The 22,014-nt window shown below is 53.6% G+C and overlaps 1 protein-coding gene and 1 pseudogene across 2 annotated transcripts in view; one reads left to right on the plus strand and one right to left on the minus strand.

The window, feature by feature from the left end:
• Window positions 1-4,981: 4,981 nt before the first annotated feature.
• SLC25A48 (solute carrier family 25 member 48) overlaps window positions 4,982-22,014 on the plus strand; it is a 42,115-nt gene continuing 25,082 nt past the window's right edge. The window contains exons 1-4 of the mRNA XM_081092686.1: window positions 4,982-5,049; window positions 9,929-9,972; window positions 13,758-13,829; window positions 16,210-16,468. Coding sequence (XP_080948812.1) covers window positions 5,004-5,049; window positions 9,929-9,972; window positions 13,758-13,829; window positions 16,210-16,468 — 421 coding nt within the window. The 5' untranslated portion in view covers window positions 4,982-5,003. The remainder of the gene's footprint in view (window positions 5,050-9,928; window positions 9,973-13,757; window positions 13,830-16,209; window positions 16,469-22,014) is intronic.
• On the minus strand, window positions 10,926-11,311 carry LOC308519978 (small ribosomal subunit protein eS12-like; annotated as a pseudogene). Its single transcript has one exon. The product of its transcript is annotated as a small ribosomal subunit protein eS12-like (transcript).

Here is a 22,014-nt window from a genome sequence, read left to right on the forward strand (position 1 = left end):
AAGCATATACTGGGTCTGACGCTGCCAGCCCAGCGCTGGGAAATGGCCAGAAAACCCTCCCTCTGGGGCAGCCAAGCTGGTCATTTCTGCCGAGAGCCCCAAGTGCTGTGCAGCGGCGCCCTCTGCTGGTGTAGCTTGACAAGACACCCACAGCTGGTGTCTCCATGGCCTGGCCCAGAATTTCAGATTTCATGACACTGCCTAGAAGGGAACCCATTTCTACCTTTCAAAAGATGTGTGTTTGTGTGTGTGTGTGTGGGGGGGGGGGGGGGGCGGGGGTTGAGTGGGGGGAGGGGATGGAATTGAAGCATGGACCTGCCCAAGGTGCCCAGTGAGTCAGCAGCAGCCCTAGAAGCAGAGCCCAGGCAGCCCAGCGGCTGCTTTGCCTCTCACTCCAGCATCATTTTTGCTTCTGTTTCTTTCCTTTAAAAAAAGTTTGTTTTTAATTTCAGAGAGGAAGGGAGAGGGAGAGAGAGATAGAAACATCAGTGATGAGAGAGAATCATTGATTGGCTGCCTCCTGCATGCCCCACACTGGGGATCGAGCCCAAAACCCAGGCATGTGCCCTGACTGGGAATTAAGCCATGACCTCCTGGTTCATAAGTTGATGCTCAACCACTGAGCCACACTGGCCGGGCTCTGTTTATTTCTTAACTTGGAGTGTTGAATTGAATGGATGCTGGGCCAAATACAACTGAATATGCTCTAAATAGACTTTCTCAAAGAACTGTCAATTAAGGAAGGCATGCAGCCCCCAGTAAGAAGCTCATATAGCACCTTGAAAATCACCATATACGTTCCTTCCCCTGGGACTCAGGAAAGGGACCTCAGAGCCCCCATTGTCTGAGGTCAGTGCAGGGGCAACGAGGTCTAGACCTTGGCTGACAGGTCTGGAGAGGCCTCTTTGCAAGGCCTGAAGGGGGTAGAAGGTGGCCCTGAGAAAGGCAAGAGGCGGGAGCGCAGTCTCCCTCGGGTGCTGTGCCTCTCGGGCAGCCTCAGGGCGCACATTAGAAATGGAGCGCAGTGGACTCTGGAAAGGAGCCATCCTTCCTCTCAGCTCCAGCTCATTAGCAGGACAAGCAGCAGCTTTCTGGGCTCAGGATTCCATCCCGGGGTTGCCAGGTCACTGACTGGCAGCTCAGAACCTTCCCAATTGGTCCCATGCTGACACGGGACTCAGGGAATGACAATCTGCCTGGCACCCATTAAGGGGTCCGCCAGAAGAGAAGAACTTGGAGAACTGGCGGACTTCCCACCTACGCACTCCTTCCAACTGTCAACTGATAAAGAGGGCCACTCTTTGGAGACCCTTCATTTCTTTTCCTTTATCTTTTTTTAAAATATATTTTATTGATTTTTTTTTTGCAGAGAGGAAGGGAGAGGGATAGAGAGTTAGAAACATCGATGAGAGAGAAACATCGACCAGCCGCCTCCTGCACACTCCCTACTGGGGATGTGCCTGCAACCAAGGTACATGCCCTTGACCAGAATCGAACCTGGGACCCTTGAGTCCGCAGGCTGACGCTCTATCCACTGAGCCAAACCGGTTAGGGCCCCTTAATTTTTTATATAACTGTCTCAGCACATACCCCAGCATGGCATGACAGAGCCTGGGCATCGGTGATGACCGCCCTCCCCCCCCCCCCCCCCCCCCGCCCCATCACCTCCCCAGCAGGCCTCTCAGCCCTTTTAGGAGCAGCCTCAGTGGTCGCATTCTGTCTTTCTGTGGATGGAGGAGGCCTGGCTGGCTGCTGCCGCGTGACAGCCTGGAAGATGTGTCATGCATGTGCCAGTGGGAAAAGAGCAGGCCCAGCACAGGCCCGTTCCTCCAGACCATACCCCTCACCATTCTCTACAACTCCGGGTGCCAGGGCGGGTCCCCGCTGGAGACTAGCAGGACAGTGAAGGACATCAAGTCATGCTCCTCAGAGGGAGTGCAGGGAGCTCCCATTGGGCCAAAGCACCTTCCTCTGGCCAGGCCACCAGGCCACCAGGCCACCAGGCCATGTACCCCCAGCGAGCAGGGACCTCCAGCCGGGGCCTAGCTGGGGGCAGCCCCTGTCTACAGAGAGAGTTTGAGGGGGAGAGGACCACCCCTCTTCCAGGGTGGCCCAGGGTAGACAGTGTAGGCTGAGCCTGGGCCTGGAGAGAGCTGGGCCCCTGGAGAACTTACCTGAAAGTTAGGCATGACCCTGGGCCTCCAGGAACTTTCACGCTCTTACATTTCCACCTGACGTGCTGTCAGCTGTGCCCCTTCTGCAGGGAACAAGAGCAACAAGCATCACTGCCCAAAGTTGGGACGGGGAAGAGAGCCCACGGCTGGCTGGGATCAGCACCATCCTCACAGGCCCCGGGAATGTGAGCACCCAGCAAGCGCCATTTCAGGAGGGGGAGCTGGATGGGGAAGGGGGGTCGGGGGGGGAGGATGAGAGGTGTGGGGGGAGGTCAGAGGGAACAAGAGCAAGGTCTAGGTCAGGGGTGGGCAAACTTTCTGACTCGAGGGCCACAATGGGTTCTTAAACTGGACCGGAGGGCCGGAGCAAAAGCATGGATGGAGTGTTTGTGTGAACTAATATAAAGTCAAAGTAAACATCATTCCATAAAAGGGTACGGTCTTTTTTTTTTTTTTAGTTTTATTCATTTCAAACGGGCCCTAGTTTGCCCACGGCTGGCCTAGGTTGTCCCTAGAATTGCCCATCGCACAGCTGTGGGACTGACCGTCCTGACTGATAGGATCTCACAGCCTCCCTGGGCCTTGGGTCTCCTCACGTCTGTCTCACAAGCGAACAGTCAGGGCTCGGCCGGAGAAGCAGAACCACGGGAGACACAGGCACATCTCATTTTGTTGCACTTCAGCGTGTTGCGTCTTTTACACACTGAAGGCAACCCCTTCCACCAGCAAAAATGTTGACTCATTTTATTGCTGTAGCCTGGAACCAGGGTGTGTGTGTAGCTGTGTATTGTGGGGACTGGCTGGGCAAGTCACTGCATTCCACAGGGGGAGTGTCTTCTTCCTCAGGGAAATCTCCTTTGCTCTTGAGGCCTTTTTTCTGATTAGATGAAGCCCAAGATGAGCTTCAAGGGTAAGCTCCTTCCTTAAAGTCAACTGGCTGTAGATTAAACCACATCTACAAAGTACCTCCCCAGCAACACCTGTATTAGTGTTTGATTGAGTCACCGGGGACTGTCACCCAGCCGAGGTGACACACAACACTGACCATCAGTGGGGTGATCCTGGTGCTAGCTCACAGCTGCTGGGAGGAGGGAGTGGGGCCGTGCGTAAAGCCTGCAGCACAGGCTTCGGCTTGAGGATATCCTTGGCAAGCAGCTCCATTGCTTGTCTGGAGCTGGCAGGTAGAGAGGCAGGGGTGTGTGTAGGGGTAGGGGTGGAGGGAAGGGGTGGTAGGAAGTTTTTCAGACAAGGTGGCAGAATGGTTTGGAGCCTGCTTGTCTGTACCAGGCAGGAGTTGGCCCAGAGAGGTGGAGGGTGAGCGGGCCCCTTGGATTCTGGGACCTGCAAGGCACAGTGTGCTGTCTGTCCACCCAAACCCACACCCAAGCAGCTGTCAAAGGAAATTTCCAGACTAGCCTCACCCCTCTGTAAGGCCTGGCCAGGGACGGGCTGAGAGTTTTCAGGGTCTGGAAGCTCCCACCGGGCCAGCGTGCTCTCAGCAGGGGCTGTGCGCTTCCTGCAGGGCCTTCAGTCTGGGTGTGGGCTCTCCTGGGCTCTCCACGGTGACAGCCAGGTCTTTGGGCAGAAACTCAGCTGTTCTCACACAGCGAAGCCTACAGCTCAGGGGTGAAAGCTTTCACCTAATTTGGGCCAGTTTTCTGAAAGATTCAAGTCTATAGATCACACACACACATTATATACACTAAACAGGCACTTTCCTACCTAGGAATGGGGATCAGGACAGCCCCACCTCACAGGGCTGCTGTGGGAGCAGGCCCAGGCCCAGTGCGTGGGCATGGTTTAAAGTGCGCAGGAACTGCGGCCGTTAGTCACAATATTTATTGAGAGCTGTCTTGGAGCCTACCCCGGACTGGGTGCTTTCCACACGTTATGTCAGTGTTTCGTGAATAGATAGGTTCCTGAAACCTGGAGGCTATGGGAAGATGTGGTGAGCAGCCTGGGGTGGCGCCCCTAACCTCTAAAATGGCTGGAACATTGCGTGTCCTGTGTTTTTTATAGCGAAACTGCCCCCCTGGCTTTCAACCAACTCAAGAAGTCTGGTTTAGTTGGACATTTAGAATTATTTCAGGGGAGGGTTGGGGGGCAGGAGGGAGGGAAGGAAGAGATCAGCCGAAGGACTTGTATGCATGCATATAAGCATAACCAATGGACATAAGACAGTGGGGGGTAGGGGAGGCCAGGGGATTGTCAAGGCCAGGGGGCGGCGGGGGGGGGGGGGGGGGGGGGGGCGGGGGGGGTTGGCGGAGGGGGGGAGGGACACATATGTAATACCCTTTGTAATACTTTAAGCAATAAAAAAAAAAGCCTAGAAGCAAATAAAATTAAAAAAAGAATTATTTCAGTGCTGTTTTAGCTTAAAAGAGGATGAGTCTTCCTGACCTTCATATAGCATCCTTCCCTCCCTCTTGTAATGAACTTTGCAAAACTGTCCCTGAATTCCTCCCAGTGTCCCACGCGATGTGAACAATTACAGGCACCAGCGGACACCGTTGCCGCAAGGCGCCCAGGTCCTGCAGGTGCAAGGGAGAGGTCCGCGGGAGAAGGTGGGACTCAGGGAGTCGCCCCGGCCTTGGCATCTCCCCTGGGGTGCGCGGTGCCCGCCTGCCTGCTGCGCCTTTAAGGTCCGCTGGGGGCGTGCTGTCGGCGCCGGGGACGGGAGGCCGGGCTGGGCGTCGCCGCCGGCGCTGGGAGCTCTGCTATCCTCCTCCTCCTCCTCTTCCTCCGAGCGCCCCTCCCGCGGGCCACGCCCCTCACACATTGAATGGGCACCGACCCGGTCCAGGCGGGCGCATTGCCGCGGCCCCGGCCATGGGCAGCTTCCAGCTGGAAGACTTTGCGGCGGGCTGGATCGGAGGTGAGCCCACCATGGATGCGAGGGGCCCCCAAGAGGTGTGTGTGCTTTAGGGAGGCCCCCGGGTCCGAGAGACAGAAAGAGGCGAGCGGGGAGCCGCGTGGGCTGAGTTTACACCCCGGGCCGGACCAGGGTGCTCTTGTGCCTGCGGGTCGTGCCCGCGCCGCGCGCGCCACCTGCTGCGGGGAGAGCCCGCCGCCCGCACTTGGGACCTTGAGTTCCCCACGGGCTGCCCGCCTGGACTCCGCGAGCCTCACGGAGGTTCACCTGAGCTTTCTGAGGTTCACCTGAGCTCACTGAGGTTCACCTGAGCTCACTGAGGTTCACCTGAGCTCCCGAGTTGCCTCCAAGCTGGGATCCGCGGAGCTTGGTCCGGTAATGATTAAGCCGACAGCCAATGGAGCGTCTCGGCGCGTGCACACCCTTTGGTGGCCCGGGGCGCACCTGAATTTGGGGACGCGGCTCGCAGGAACTTGTGGGTGAGGGTGGCGCTTGGCCTCTGGGCCCGCGCAGAATGGGGAGCCCCACTGCGTGATCAGGCTGGTCCTAGGGGTGCCCCGGCTGGAGAGGGCAGATAGTAGGAACCCCTTCCCTCTTCAGCCGCTGTCAACTGTCAGAGCCCCCCTCCTGGCACTGTGGTCCCTTGTACCCCTGCAGGAGCCATGCTCTGCTGGGCCTGAGATGGGTTTGCTTGCTCAGGAGATTCATCCATTTCCTTCTCCATTCTTCTCTTCCCGATAGGTCAGTCCCTCCATTTCTCAGATGTAAGTGGGAATATGGGGGAAGGTTTGAGGGACTTACTGTAAAATATCTCCCTTGTGGTCCCATCTAAGAGGACCATCGGCAAAGGGATGTTGGCAAATGCAGCCCCTCCCCAAAGACAAAATAAATATTGAGGTGCTGAGGCAGAGGATATGGTGCGTTTGTGACCCCCCCCCCTGCCCCCCCAACGCAAGCATTCTAGGTATGGAGGAGACCAGGAGATTTGTAGGAAACAGAGAAGGGGGGGAGCGGGCAACAGGCCAGATAGCATCCCAGGTCCTTCCCCTTCTGGCACTCCCCTCCCACCTAGGAGGCATCTACACTGCCCCCCACTGATGGCTGCAGGGCACCTGCTTCTCACCATCCTGAGCAGAGGTGGCTCCTTTCAGGGTGGGCAATTCTAAGCTGACACTGGCTCTCTCGGGTTGGCTGAGACCTGCCTCTCCTAGTTTTCCCACTCGGGGGGCTGCACCTGGAGGCCCTCTTTAGACAGCCCTTCAGCCATTCCCAGGGAAAGGTTTCCCTCCGCAGCTTCCCTCCAGCCAGACAGCTTCAGCAGCGCTGCTGGAGGCTTGGTGTAGAAACCCCCTGGAGCCTAACGCTGTCAGAGGAGCTCCGCGTCCCTGATGACACGGAGACCCTCCCCAGTGCACACAGCAAGTGGTAGAGTGCCCTTTATTCTGTAAATGTGCGTATTTTGTTGATGTTAACTTTCTGTGCTTCCATGAAATGGTGAGTGTAGTAACAGTGACTACTCAGTGGGTACCAGGTGCGAAGTGCTCTGTGTATATTTTTAAAATAACTTTAAGGTTATTTTACAGATCATAAAATTCACCCATTTCAGTGTACAATTCAGTGATTGTTAATAACTTCACCAGGTTGGGAAACCATTACCATAAATTAGTTTGGGAACATTTTCACCCCGTGTAAGATCCTTGTACCCATTTACAGTTAAACCCCATCCCCTCCTTTACCCTCTGGGCAGCCACAAACCTACTTCCTGGCTCTATAAATTAGTCTCCTCTGGACACTTTATATTAATGGAACCAAAAATATGTGGTCTCATGTCTGTTTATGTATATTTCTTTATAATTCCAACTAGAGGCCCGATGCACAAAAATTCGTTCAAGAGTAGGCCTTCCTTCCTCTGGCTGCCGGCACTGGCTTCCCTCTGGCACCCGGGACCCAGGTTTCCCTCCTCTGGCCTCCAGCAGGCACCATGACCTGGGCTGGCTTCCCTCGGGCCACCCTCAGGCACCCAGGACCCAGGCTGGCTTCCCTCCAGCCCTGGCTTCATCAGGAAGGACATCCAGAATGACATCCGGAAGACGTATGGTCTAATTAGCATATTACCCTTTTATTATTATAGATGAGGTAGCTACGATTATTACATCCCCATTTTACAGATGAGGACACACAGAGAAATTCAGTGGCTTTCCCAAGGCCCTCCTGTGGCGCGAGCACTGGAATAACCCAGGCAGTCTGGCACCAGGGCCATCTTAACCCCTGTGCTTGTCTGTGCTATTTTCTTAATGACCTCGCATGGTAAAATTTCACCATTACATCCTTCACATTTTGTTTGAAATTGTACTGGTCTGTAGAGTCCCACGGCCTGATAGTCTGACTTCTTATATTGCATCCCTGCTTTCAGATGGGCCAGCTAAACGAACAGGGAGATGCTGGCCCAGGGCAGGATCTGGGGCGTGGTCCCGAGTGATGCCCATAGTGAAGGATGCACTCACTGGGGTAGGGAGCAGCTGGAGCCTGAGGACCAGACTCCTTCCTTCCCCGCTGGGAAGGGTTCATGTGGAGTGAATGTTCCAGCTCCCAGCTGTCCATCACCTTTCTGCTTCTGCCCAATTCTGTGGGAAGCAGAGGCTGTGAAGGGTCAGGAGGTTCTAGACAAGAGCTGGTTTCTTTCCCTGTAAATATCTCATATTTTAGTACCCCTTTCCTACCTTACCCAGTGAGCAGAGACACTTTCTAGCCGAGACACTTTCTTCCTCATCACTGTGATGAAGAATTTGTCTTAGAAAAATGGCTCCTGTTTCAATCTCATCACCACTGACTTCTCCAATAAGGGCTGCTTAAGCTACATGACCTCAGAGTAACCGTCCCTCCAAAATGGTTCCAGTCTTGTGAATGTGTATGGGTAGGCATTTTCCTGTGAAAAGACCCAAAGTATCCATCACCTTTTCAAAGAGGCCTTCTCTAAAAATAAAATAATAAAATCAATGGCAGCAGCATCTCTTTTTGAATGTCCTGTAAGTGCTAGGCTCTCTGCTGGCACTTCTATTCATAACCTCGTTTTACTCTTACAGTGGGGCTGTGACGCAGGTGCTAATATTATTTCCACCTACACAGCTTAAGTTAAATAACCTTCAGGTAACTGAAAAGTCTCTAGGTTTTCTCTTCATATCCTCCCCCTTTTTTGAGATGAATTTACCTAACATAAAATTAGCCGTTTTAGAGTGTGCGGTTCCGTGGCATCTAGTACATTCACAGTGCCCTGTAACCATCACCTCTAGTTCCAGAGCATTTTCCTCAGGCCCAAAGAAGCCCCTGGACCCATGCGGCCACTCCTATTTCCCCTCCCCCATGCCTTGGCAATTGCCAGTCTGCTTTCTGTCTCTATGGATTTACCTATTCTGGATAATTCATATAAGTGGAATCAGTCTGGCCTCTTCATTTTCATAATGTTTTCAACGTTCATCCACACTGTGACCTGTATCAGCACTTCATTCCTAGTTATATCTAATAACCTCCCATTGTATGGGTAGACCATATTTTGTTTATCCATTCATCCAGTGATGGGCAATTGGACTGTTTCCACCTGCTGCCCATTGTGGATAGGGCTGCTACGAGCATGTGTGCACATGTACTTGTTTGAGTGCCTATTTTCATTTCTTCTGGATATTTACCTAGGAATGGAATTGCTGGGTCATTTGGTAATTCAATACTTAACTTTTTGAGGAACTGCCGCACTGTTTTCCACAGTGGCTGCACCATTTTATATTTCTTTTTTATTTTTATTTAAGTTTTATTTTTTTAAATATATTTTTATTGATTTCAGAGAGGAAGGGAGAGGGAGAGAGATAGATACATCAATAATGAGAGGGAATCAGTGATCAATCAGCTGCCTCCTGCACGTCCCCACTGGGGATCGAGCTGCAACCCGGGCATGTGGGTATCGAACCCGTGACCTCCTGGTTTAGAGGCCGACGCTCAACCACTGAACCACGCCGGCAAGGCATGCACCATTTTATATTTCCATCAGCAATGTATGAGAGTTCTAATTTCCTCATATACTCGATGACACGTACTTTCCTCTTCTTTCGTTTAAATGGTAGCTATCCTAGTGTGTGTGGAGGGGATCTCGCTGTGGTTCTGATTTGCACTTCCCTAATGACTAATGATGTGGAGCATCTTTTCCTGTACTTGTTAGTCATTTGCATCTCTTCTTCGGAGAAATATTTCTTCAAGTCCTTCGCCCATTTTTTTTAAGGTGTAAGAGTTCTTTACATATTCTTGATACTAGGTTCTTATCAACATATGATTTGTAAATATTTCCCCCCATTCTGTAGGTTGACTTCATTTTCTTAATAGTATCCTTTGATGCACAAAAGTTTAAAATGTTTATGATGTTCAATTTATCTATTTTTTTCATTTGTTACTTGTGCCTTTGGTGTCATATCTAAGAATCTACTATAAATCTAAGGTCATGAAGATTTTCCCCTGTGTTTTAGTATGTGGCTTTTATAGTTTTAAGGTTTCCATTTAGGTCTGTGTTCTATTTTGAGTTAATCTTGTATATGGTAGGAGCTATTGTGTCTAACTTCATTCTTTTGCATGTAAATATCCAGTTATCCCAGCACCTTCACCGCCCTTTGTGGAGGGTGGGGAGGGTGCGCTTGTTTCTTAGGGCAGAACCGGGTTTTGGTCCACTTTTTCTCTGCCTTCCTCCATGCCTTGGCCAGTGCCTAGCACATTGCGAGGCCTCTCTGGTGAGTGGGCATTGCTAGAATAAGTGAATGTAAGTGCCTGAGCTCTCTGTCCTATCCCAAGAGCCAGCAAGTGCAAGTGCAGGCTGAGTGACCAGGTATTCTTCTTCCATCTACAGGTGCAGCCAGTGTCATTGTCGGCTACCCTCTGGACACGGTCAAGGTACGATGGCCCTGTTCATCATTACCTCTTGGAAAGGGCCTGGAGTCAGTCTGCCTGCCGTGTCTGATCCCGTCTCCAGCCTACGGCAGGCTCTCTGTGCCAGTTCATGGGGGTATGGTGCCAGGAGGCCTGGTTTGGAATGGCTCTACCCTTATTGCTTGGCAGTGATTTTGTTTTGACGAATGTCTCGTTTCTGCCTCTAGGTTCTCATGAACTGTGGGGGTGGGGGAAGGAACTGGCGAGAGTCCTATAAGCCCCTGGGGACTAAGGAACCAGGAAAGACTTCAAGTGTGGTTTAGCCTCTGAGCCCCAAATGTAAGGCTGGGTACTAGGTGATGAGAAAGAGGCACTGAGCTGGGGACACTTCGCGGGGCGTACCTGGGAAAGACCGGCACAGCCAGTTTGCTGACACACCAGGTTTCTGACAGCAGCTGCGGATCTGAAGCCAGGACTGGGAGGTCGGCACTCAGCCCTCGGAGGCCTTGGGTGTCAGGGTAGGACTCTGGACCTGGGCTGGGAAGGGGAAGCCGTTAGGAGCTGAGGGAGCTCATGTGGTGTGAGGACTCTGGAGCCAGCAGGGCCATCTGGCATGGGGTCACTCAGCCCCTAGGACCACAGGTGTAGAAGCTGGCTCAGAGCGGGGAGGGCTGGCCTCAGGTCACATAGCAAGGAGTGAGCTACTACAAGAAGCACTTGTTAAAAAATATATTTTGTATTGATATCAGAGAGGGAGAGAGAGAAAGAGAGAGATAGGAACATCAACAATGAAGAGAATCATTGATTCGATGCCTCCTGCAAGCCCCACACTGGGGATAGAGCCTGCAACCCAGGCACGTGCCCTGACCGGGAACAGGACCATGGCCTCCTGGTTCATAGGTCAATGCTCAAACACTAGCAATGCCGGCCAGGCAGGAGCATTTTTTTTTTAATAAACAAAAGCCAAGTTTATTTGTTCATTTCTTGCATTTGAAGTACTCCTTGATGACACCCTTAGCCTGAGACTCTTTGCCATAGTCCTTAACCACCACGCAGCTGCAACCAACCACTTTACGGTGTTTCCCTCTCTGTCTACTTTACAGAGGCCACCATTCCCCTAGTTTCTTGTCCTCAACCTTAATTAGGGTGATTTGGTGTCAGCACAAAGAGCCTCCCCCAACTGGACGTAATAGGCTCATCACAGCTGGATGCAAGTACAAAGAGGGGTTGGCCCTTGTCTGAGGCTTTGGCAGCTTCGAGAATTCCGCGCTAGGCCGTGGTGGGTGAGGGCGGTCTTCAGCACCTCTTGCAGAGCAGTATTAACGTCCACTACACCCCCAGCAGCCATGCCTTCCTCGGCCATGGCAGTGGGTTATGGGTAGAGCCGAATCTTGAACGCACCCAAGCCTCCGCCTCTGCGTAACTCCGCGGCGACAGGGGAAGAGGAGCATTTTTTGACTCCACTCCCACCCCTACCACCTGTCCCCAGTGGCCAGCAGGACTCAGAGCCACACTCTGGGAGCATGGCCACAAACAGTGACATCCAGATCCAAATATAAAGCTCTGCTCGGGTCACACACAAAGAGGAGCCTCGAGGCCCTTCTCACAGGGCTGCTGCCCCTGCGTCCCCCCTCCCCTCCCTGTGTGACAGGGGCCCTCCTAGGTCAGAGCTCAGGACTGTTCCCTTTGGATGGGAGGTTCGTCTACTTGTCTTAAATAGTGGAGGATCCTTCTTGGCTCCTCGTGTTCCTCATTCGGGCGCTGCCTTCTGCTCACACAGCAACCACTTTGTGTGGGCGCCGTGGGGATGGCAAGGCATTGGTGTTGGACCAAGCAAGTGCAAGCCCTGCCCTGAGGGCCTTCCAGCCTATAATGTAAGGCTGGGTTTAGCCAGCACCCAGGAGGCCTGGGTGAGCTCCCAAGCCTACGTCGCACCCTACCCTGCCAGCCTATAATTCCAGACGCTCTGCGTCTCCTGGGAGAGTGTCTTTCCCTCGCCTCAGGCTGGCCAGGGGTGAGTGAGCCTTGTTGGAACCTCCATCCCACCTTGCATAGGCAGGTCTGGCCACATGTCACCTGAAAAGGCTGGAGCTCTCCTCCTCTCTTCACTCTGTCCCCTGAGCATCTGGAGGGGACCCTTTCTGATTCGTAAAAGCCAGTGTCTGCTCAGCCTGAGAACCACCCTGCTGGGTGCAGCCTGGTGATGCCAGCTTACATGGCCAGCCTCTGGGTCCAGCCCAGGGGGGTGTCCCAGGGCCATTTCTCCCCAGAACATCCTCCTCCTTCTTTCCTCTGGCTGACATTTTCTCTAGATTCTCTTCCACTGACAAAGGTCTGGGCGGAGCTTCAGAGTCAGAATAGCCCTAGTCCAGTCCAGCCTCCCTACCTACTCTCCTGGGACCAGGGCACAGCACTTAATCTCCCTGAGCCTTGGTGCCCTCGTCTGTGAAATGGGCAGAAAGCATTGAGGGTAGAGCAATGAGTGGGCCATACGCTGGGATGTGTCTCAAGCCCCAGACTGGCCCATGGGAGAGCCAAGCAAGGAGACCTACCTGGGTGCTGAGTTGGGTCAAAGTTTCCTTGCCCTGCCTGCAGCTTCCTTGTCACTGCTGTTTGATGACAGTGGGGCTGGGGCCAGGATTCTCACTTGGCTCCTGGCACAGCGGTTACATATACGGGTTATGCTGATGTGGTGTGTACCAGGGCAAGGGAACCTACAACCGAGGTACATGTCCTTGACCAGGAATCAAACCCAAGACCCTTTGGTCTGAGGGCTGATGCCCTAACTACTGAGCAAACCCGGCCAGGGTAAGAAGTATTGTAATGGGGAATTTTAGGCCACACATCTTAAAAGAAGTAGAACCCTCTGAGACCAGGATAGAGAGCGCCCTGGGCACTTTCATGGGCTTATTCGGACCCTCTGTGCCCTCATGATGCCCCTGGTCACCATGGCCAGCCCCCATTAGAGGACACCACACCTTCCACCTCAGACAGTGCAGAGGGGCCAGAAGCGAGGGCCCACTTGGCTCCAGGACAAGAGGGCAGTAGGAGACGAGGCGTGCAAACAAACCCTCGGTAAACAGGCAAACAAATGTTACCATGGCAACATTGAACTCAGACCAAAAAGATGAGCAGGTGCTGGAGGAAGAGCCTTTGGGGTAAGACCAGAGGTGGAAAGTTCCGGAGGCGGGAAAAACTGATGCTTCAGGGAATGTGCACGGCGGGGCGGAGGCAGGGGATGGAGGAAATGGCAGGGTGGGGTGCGAGGTAGGTTTGTGCACTCACCCAGGCCTCCTGGGTGCGGACTAAACACAGAGTCTATTCTAAGTTGATAGGAGGCCCCTGGACAGCCATAAGCAGCAGTGACACAATTCATCAGACCATCAGAGATCAGTCTGACTGTGTCAGGAGTGAGGGAGAGCAGGGGCCGTGGAGGGGCCAGGCCATCACGCCGGTGAGAGGTGAAGGGCTCTGGAGGTGAGAGGAGCAGGTCACTTCCCGGGAATATTGGGAGGGCAGAGTGACAGACAGAGCCACAACACCAGTTAGCTGTTTGTACCCGAGGCAGGGATCAGACGTCCCCAACAAGCATCGTGTTTGTTCAACAAACCGACCTTTGTTCTTCTCTTGGACCAGGAGAAGGTCTGCATGGGACGCCCAGAGGAGGACAGGGCCAGCCTGTCCAAGACCGAGCCCAGCCCTCCCTCCTGCCGGGGTCACTTTGGGCAGGGCCTTCGTTCCTGCTGGGGGCCCCAGTGCTGGACGCTCAGCACCTCTCCCTGGCCTCACCCCCTTGCCTCTCTCTGCAGACTCGCCTGCAGGCCGGCGTGGGCTATGGGAACACGCTCAGCTGCATCCGCATGGTGTACAGGAAGGAGAGTGTAAGTGCCCCGCGGGTGGGCGGGCGGGCGGGCGGGCGCTGGAGCCACACCCACCAGGGCCTCCCGCAGAATGGGGTGAAGCCCATCCAGGCCTGGGGACGTGGCCACAGCCCTGCCACCGGCAGGTTGGGTGGAGGCCCGTCTGTTCCCATTCATCACATTTAGCTCCATTTTCCCTGACGAGCTCACACCACCTAACCCTGCCACCTCGTGTGATGCTATGGGAGAAAAAACCTGGTTTTGTATAACTGCTTTGGAGAAATTCACACAGTGTGGAAAATTCCTGCAAGAAACAGGGTGACCTGTCAGGGTTTCAAAACCGAGTGAGTGGCTGGTACCATGTGCTCACAGGCTTCCTTTCATCCAGCGCTGGAGCCAGGCGCTGCGCCATCACACGCCCACGGCTGGCTTGAACCACAGCTCGAGGCCCCCAAGATCTTTCTTTGCAAATGGGGAAAGGCTGAATAATGTTTTATGGAAGATGCATCAGGTGCCCTTCTTGAGAATTATCGGATGCTTTAGGGAGACTATCTAAGGCCTCTTTTGGGGGGATTTAAAATAAACTGTAAAATTTAGGATGACATGACCTGTTGATTTAAAGCAATGGCCAGGTGTTAGCCCCATGGAAGTCCCAGGCTTGTCTTCGAGTCACCAGAAATGTGGCCCCATTGTTGACCACTGTCCCCGTGGGACGTGGCCTGGAGCTGGGGGGCCTCCGCCCGCACCTGGAGCTTCTCCTCAGATCAAGTGTGTCCTGTGTCAGGGTGTTGTTCTATCTCTCTGATAGGCTGCTTTAGAACTGGGCGAGTCCGACCAACCTGGTACTGACTGTTCCAGGGTAATGCGCAATCCCTCAGTGCCCGGGGAGTGGTTGTTGATTCTCCCTGTTGGCACATGTCCCCAACGTGTCTGCCAGCCAGTGTCAGCTCCATGGTTTCTGTGGGGACCATGGATGTTCCTCTGAGACACAGCAGCTCAGGGCTTAGCAATGCCCCAGGTGACCTGAGGAAGAGGGGAAGCAGGGCATGTGTGTGTGTGTGCGTGTGTGTGTGTCTGCTGCATGTGTGAGCAAACGTGCATGTGGGAGGTGTCCTATCTCTGGCACATAAGGTGCAGGCACGCGTTTGGGATTAGCAGGTCTTCATGAGGCCTGGGTTTGTGCGACGGCTTCCAGGATTTTCACCTTGGGCGTGGGGTGGAGCTCAGACGCCTCCCTGACTCCTCCAAGGCTATGGGATTTCCCGTGTCTGCAGAGCAGCTGTGCTATTCACCGAGCTTACAGTCTGAAGGACCTTCTCTGCAGCCTCCAGTGTCCTGCCTGCATGCAGAAGCCTTTCCATGCTGTTTTTCCTGGGGCTCTTTCCTTGAGCTCTTCTTCTGAGAGACACCCCTGCTCAGGGGCACCCATCTGCAGGCTGGCCCTGGTGTCCCTGGGGGCTGTGGCACCTCTGCTTAGTCCCTCACCACAGCATAGCACATTACAGTTTCACTAGAGGCCCGGTGCATGAAATTCGTGCATGGCGGGGGGGGGGGGTCTCCTCAGCCCAGCCTGCACCCTCTCCAATCTGGGGTCCCTTGGGGGTTGTCTGACCCCCAGGGATCGGACATCCCTTTCACAATCCTGGACCACAGGCTACTAATCACTCACCTGCCTGCAAGCATGATTGCCCCTAACTGCCCCCCCTCCCCTCCGGTTGCCCCACACAGCCTGCTGTTCAGTTGTTTGGTCATCCCTCACTAACCCCCCTGCCGGCCTGGTCGCCTCATGCAGCCTCCTGTTCAGTTGTCCCTCACTAACCCCCCTGCTGGCCTGGTTGTAGGCAGCCATCTTGTGAGGGTGTGACAGTCAATTTGCATATTACCTCTTTATTATATAGACTTTGTCCATCCAGATTCACCCCTCCCCCACTCCGCCCCCAGACCCTGAACTCAGGGAAACTTTCCTTCTTATTGTTGGCCCCAGCGCCTGGCACGTGTGTGGCAAGTGCCCAGAGAATGCTTTCCTGGGAGTGGCAATAAGAAGGGTGTGTGTGATGCTTGGCAAGCCCACTTACCCACTAGGGCTCCACAGACCCCTCAGACACTGCCTAAGACAGCTGCCAGTCCCTTCCTGTCACAGCATCCAGGGGCAAATACTGGTTACAGGCCCAGGACACACCCTCTGTCAACAAGACTTTACGCAGAAGCTGGTTTCTCCTCAGGGCAGGAATGTCCTCACCACCATCTCCTTCCATATTTGCATCTGCCTGTGTCCTCTTCACTGGCACATGGATTTATGTCTCCCCACCAGCCTGCGGGAGGGCAGGTCTGTGCCCCGGACAGTGTGGGGAGCTTGGCGCCGCCTGCAGTTCTCACGCTGCCTCTCCCGGTTTCCCCACAGGTGTTCGGCTTCTTCAAGGGCATGTCCTTCCCCCTGGCCAGCATCGCCGTGTACAACTCGGTGGTATTTGGGGTCTTCAGTAACACGCAGAGGTTCCTCAGCCAGCTCCACAGCAGGGAGCCTGAGGCCAGCCCGCCCCACACCCTGTCAGACCTGCTCCTGGCCAGCATGGTGGCCGGCGTGGTGTCCGTCGGACTGGGCACGCCTGTGGACCTCATCAAGATCCGCCTGCAGATGCAAACACAGGCATTTCGGGAAAGTAAGAGGCCTGGGAGGGGCCTGGTGTCTGGGCACCTGTGACCCCCTCCTCATTTGCCAGATTTGGGGTGCGGGGATAGCATTCTTTCTACTGAGCAGGGCATCTCTGTGGTCATGTAATAGTCTGTCATTATTATTCCTTTACCTGGGTAGGAACTCTCACTGGCTACGTATTTGCCACGTGCTGGCACTGCGGAGAGCTCTGCCTGTGTTCTCTTAATTCGTCTTTATGGCCATTCTGTGAGGCAGATGCTATCACCCTTTCCATTTCCAGAGGAGAAAGCTGAGGCTCCCAGAGGTCAAGGCACTGATTCGGGGCACGATTGATCTCCGTGAGTGAGGACCAGCTACGCAATTTGCAGCGCCAGGGAAAAGGGAAAATGTGGGATCCTTGTTCAAAGTCATTAAGAATTGAAAAAGGGTAACAGCAGAGCAGTAAGCCAGGCCTGGGGCACAGGTCTCCACGCCACACCTGCCATGTACCTGTGCCTCGCACCCGGACAGGCCGCAGGGGCGTGAGGGGACTGCTGCTCTCCTCGCCCCTGACACTCCAGTGAAAGCTTCGTGTCTCGGTGTGCCCTGTGGCCACTCCTGCACCTGTCACTTCCTCCTGCTGAGAGGCTCCCGCATCTTCTCCTGGGAGTGGTTCTGACCAAGGAGGAGGGACGGTACCGGGAGGCACTTCCTGTGCTGAGGAGAAGGTGCCGGCTCTAAAAGGATGAGCTGGGGGGTCTTAGAAGACAAATTTCAGCACCTTGGAGTTTGGGTCTTGGCTCTGATTTCACTCTGTCTCCTCAGGGAAGGTACTGCCCCTTCCTAGGCTCAGCCGCCCGCTCTGTATAGCGGGAGGGCTGGATTCGTGACCCTTCCTGTCACCTCAGGCATCCAACGGGGCTGACTGCCCCGTGGAGAAGACCCCTCTCCCCGGCAGCCTGCTGCGTGGGACCCTGTGGACTCCGTGCGCCCACTGACTGAGCTCCCAGAGCTGGCACAGGAGCAGCCCAGCCAGCGGGTCTTCAGCCTGCCCTCCCTGCCCAGCGGGAGGGTGCCGGGACTGGCCTTGAACTGTTCCTCAGGAACCCTGGAGGCCAGAGGGAGAAAACTCAGACTCACTGGGACCAGGGAGGTAACAGAAGTGAGCGGAGAATGAAACCTCTTCCACTGGTTGCTACCCAAGCCCTCCTAGCCTACGTTTCATTTTTCCTCTTTCCATTTAGCACGGACACAGACGCCCTGCCCTTTCCACATCACTCTGCTGTTAGAAAGGCAGTGGCTGAAGCACGTGCATCAGCTTGCGCACCTGGAGGCAGTAGGGAGTGGTGGGCCCACATCCTATCCGAGGGAGTGGCTAGATCCTGCTGACAGTTGCCATGGGGCCTGGATCTTTTGATTTTTAAGAGACAGCAGAAAGCTAGATTTATCTGTGGGGTCTTTCAATTGGAAATTATTAGATAATTCCATTAAAAACAAAGCCAAACACAACATGACACCGCACAGCCCAAAGCACAGTGCAGGCGGGGGCTGGCTGCAAGTTGTGGCCGCTGCTCTGGGTCAGGCCCTCTCTGCAGGGTGACTGGGCTGAGGGGGGTGTTTCCAGCAGCCTTGAACAGGGCTTGTGGGATTGCTCATGGCTTGTGGCATTACCCCTGAATTGCCCATGAACTTCCTGGGTGGTGACACTGAGCCATGGGAGACTACGCCCATGTGCCAAAGCCAAGTGCCAGAAGCCTCCAGCTTCTCTGCAGCTCAGGTCACGACTTGGCGGATTTGCAAACATAAAGCCAGTGGTTCTACTAAAGCCTGATTGTCCATTGGTGGTGACCCGTGGCTGAAAATGCAGAGCATGGACTGTAGAGGTAGAAGATGCCCATCCTCCCAAATGTAATCCCTGGGTTATTTTTCTAAAATGTATTTTAATTGATTTCAGAGAGGAAGGGAGGGAGAGAGGAACATCAATGATAAGAGAGAAATCATTGATTGGCGATCTCCTGCACACCCCCTACTGGGGATCGAGCCAGCAACCCAGGCATGTGCCCTGACCGGAAATTGAACCGTGACCTCCTGGTTCATAGGCTGACGCTCAACCACTGAACTATACCATCTGGGCTACAATCACTGTTAACACACATTTCCTTTTCCTTTTCTATACACATAGATTAAATATTTTAGGAGGTTATACTCATATTACCTAGGCAGTTTCATATTCTGTTTTTAGCTCAACATTATAACAAATATTTTTGTTATTAAAATAGCATATAAATTATTTTAAAATAGATGGATAATATTTTTAAAGGATGTGCAATATTCCATCAAATAGACACGTGCATGCAAAGACACGCACACACACACTGAGAAGACTGGTGTGTGTGGTCACAATTTAGTTTCTGGAGGTAGACTACCTGCTTCTAATTCTCTGCCAGTGTCAAGAAACTTTGGATGCCTCACCTAACATGGCCAAGCCTCAGGTTACTCATTTGCAAAGCAGGCATAATAGCAGCTATTTTGCATCTGGGATGGAATGGGATAATGTTATACATGAAGGTCCTAACACACTTGAAAAGTCGAAACCAGTGCTAGCTATGATTTAGTAAACTTATTATTTAACAGTCATTCTAGTGATGAACATTTAGGTGGTTTACAGTTTTTCCTCTTCTAACAATAGTGATGTCGTCAGCAAACATTTCCATAAAGAATTGCCTTTATTTAGGATTACTTCCCTAAATGTGTGGGCTCTTTGATTCCTGAGAGGGTCAAAGGCTATGGTCATTTTTAAGATTCGTGGTGCATGTGAAATTGGTATACAGAAGGGCTTTGCCAGCTTACATTTGGGGTTGCTGGAGGTCAGAGAGAGTTTTCATTGGCACTGACTGCCATTGCGTCCAGAACAGCAGTATCCCTCATAAACTCTTCCTCCTGGGCCTCTGCCACTTGGCAAACAAGGAAGAGCTGGCCTGAGTTCAGTGGGACGTGGCCTTGACAGCGGGCACCTGTAAAGGCACCCTCCCTTTTAGAGTCATCATTACCCTTTGCACAGTCATGAGCCCCACGGGGAGCCCTGCTGGCCAAGTCCCAGCCTAGAGGCCGATGGCCAACAGCACTCATTCCTCCCCCATCTGGTCTGTGTTTTCAGTAAGAGCCTAATCAATATGCAGATCAGAAAGCCCTCAATACCACCAGAGGGCAGATTTTGGGGGATTAGAAGAGGCCTGGGCATTAACTCTGTGCTGGCCATCCTGGTGACTTCCCCAGGCCCAGCAGGAGGCACCGGGCTGACTGCCACACCTGTTTGAGTTCACTCTGACTCGCTCATTCACAGGCATTTCCCGTCCCTGCTCTGAGCCAAACACAGCAGGTAAATCAGAGGCATCAGGCCACAGCCCTGCCTTCAGGGAGTGCAGTCTGGTGGGAAGTCAGATGTATGGAATGAGCAGGGCCCGTTGAGGACGCTAGAACCTTGGAGCCTGGCGCTGTAGATCAGGAGGCTCCAGAGAGGAAGTGGCTATTGACCGGGTCTTTGAATGCTGGCTAGGACTTAGAGATGGGGTATGGACAAGGAGAGGTGTGTCAGCCTCAGGCACAGTGTAGGCAAAGAGTCGGTGGCAGGAAAGGCAGGCACGTGGCGGGTCGTGGGAGCCTTGGTTAGTGTGGACGTGTGGACGTGCAGTGCAGGGAGGGGAAGATGCAGGTGAGTTGTGAAGAGTGGCTTTCTTAGCTGAGGATGGGCTCAGGTGCGGGGCCGCGGGCATCGATGATGTAGAACCAACAAGCCATGCAGGAGAGAAGAAACTGTCAAAAATGGCCCGGGGATTTCAAAGTTGGGTGACTGTTGAGTGGAACCTCCCACATTGGGAATTAAATGGCAAATGACGTGTGTGTGACAGTGCTTGGCGTAGAGGAGGTGATCAATACGTGCTTATCGCCGCTGCTTGGGAACTGGCTGGCAGGCAGGCTTGAGGGAGGGCGTGATGAGTTTGGCTTGGCTCACGTGTGAGGTGCCTGTGGGACCACAGCTGGAATGTCAGACATAGAAGTGACAGGCGCCGTCATGACATCAGGTACCAATGTCAAGGCAAGCTGCAAAAAAGCAGAGGCTGGACATCCATGAGAAAACAGTAAAAAAAAATTGGGAAGGAGCAGAGAGCTATAATGACACTAACGTACCTTCAGTGATTAAATCATCATAGCTGTGAATAGGCACTGCCATTCTCTGTATTTTCCAGGCGGGGAAACGGAGGCTCAGGTTAGGTGGCTTGCCTGCTCACTCAGTTGTTTCAGGTGGGGCAGGGCATTGCCCAGGCCACCCAGCTCCGCAGCAGGGGGCACAGAGGCCCGAGAGACTCCCGTCCGCAGCGCCGGGCAGCAGAGAGAAGGGAGGGTTGCTGAAGTAGGGGTGACACTGGGCACAGAGACCAAGGGGTGGAGAAGGAAGAAGGCTTTCTTTCCAAGTTGGGAGAGAACAAGGAAAGAGACATTTCAGAGAGAATTCTGAGGGCAGGGGGGAGGAAGGGAAGGTGCTGGCCTCTACCATGTTCAAGATAATGTGCGTAGAATAAAGGGGGCAGCGTGTGGCCAGGCTTGGAGGAGGAAAGAGTCCTGGTCTCCGGGCGTGTCAAGAGGAGCCAGCTGGGCTGCGGGGTCAGAGCAGAGGGTCAGTGCGGAGGCGGATCTGGACGAGGTCGCCCACTGCACCCAGAACACAGAGCCTGTTTGGGCCCGGGAATCCCCACGCTGACCACTGGGTGAAAGCACTTCTGCTGTTTCCGGCAGAGTCTGTCTGGGAAGAGCACTGGCTGTGCCTCAGAGCCCTCCACGCGTCAGTGGGTCTCTTTGGCAGCGTGGCTTTATTGCTGCTGTAAAGATGTGTGACTGCCCAGATAAACAACCTTCCCTAGGCAGGTTGGCCTTGGGAGCAGCAGCCTTCTGCTCAATGGGTTTTCCAATACTTTGCTAGTGCAGGGCAGGACTTACTGATGCTAACTTTCCCCGAAGGGAAGCCTGTGTGGGAAGGCAGGGACCCTCGGAGCACGACAGGGGGCTCAGAAAGTGGAGACAAGCCAGGACCACACAGCCTAGGCCAGGGATGGCGAACCTTTTGAGCTCGGCGTGTCGGCATTTTGAAAAACCCTAACTTAACTCTGGTGCCGTGTCACATCTAGAAATTGTTTGATATCTGCAACCATAGTCAAACAAAGAGTTATATTTTTGATATTTATTTTATATATTTAAATGCCATTTAACAAAGAAAAACCAACCAAAAAAATGAGTTCGCGTGTCACCTCTGACACGCGTGTCATAGGTTCGCCTAGGCCTCCTTCTCACACAGGCTCTGGCTGCTATTAGGAAGTGAGGGCGGGAGCAGTGGCAGCCCAGAAGTGGACGGAGGGGGATTGTGGACAGGCCATGCATTTAGTCATGTCGATCTACAGGAGTCCTTGAATTCTGGTCAGTTTGATTGAGTCTTTTTCAAACTGTGGCCCCACAAAGCTACCAGAGATTAACGAAGGTGACCGCGACAGAACACGCCATTGTGAAGTAACGTATGTTGGT

This window comes from Myotis nattereri (assembly GCF_964212035.1).
Source record: "Myotis nattereri genome assembly, chromosome: 5".
Taxonomy (NCBI): domain Eukaryota; kingdom Metazoa; phylum Chordata; class Mammalia; order Chiroptera; family Vespertilionidae; genus Myotis; species Myotis nattereri.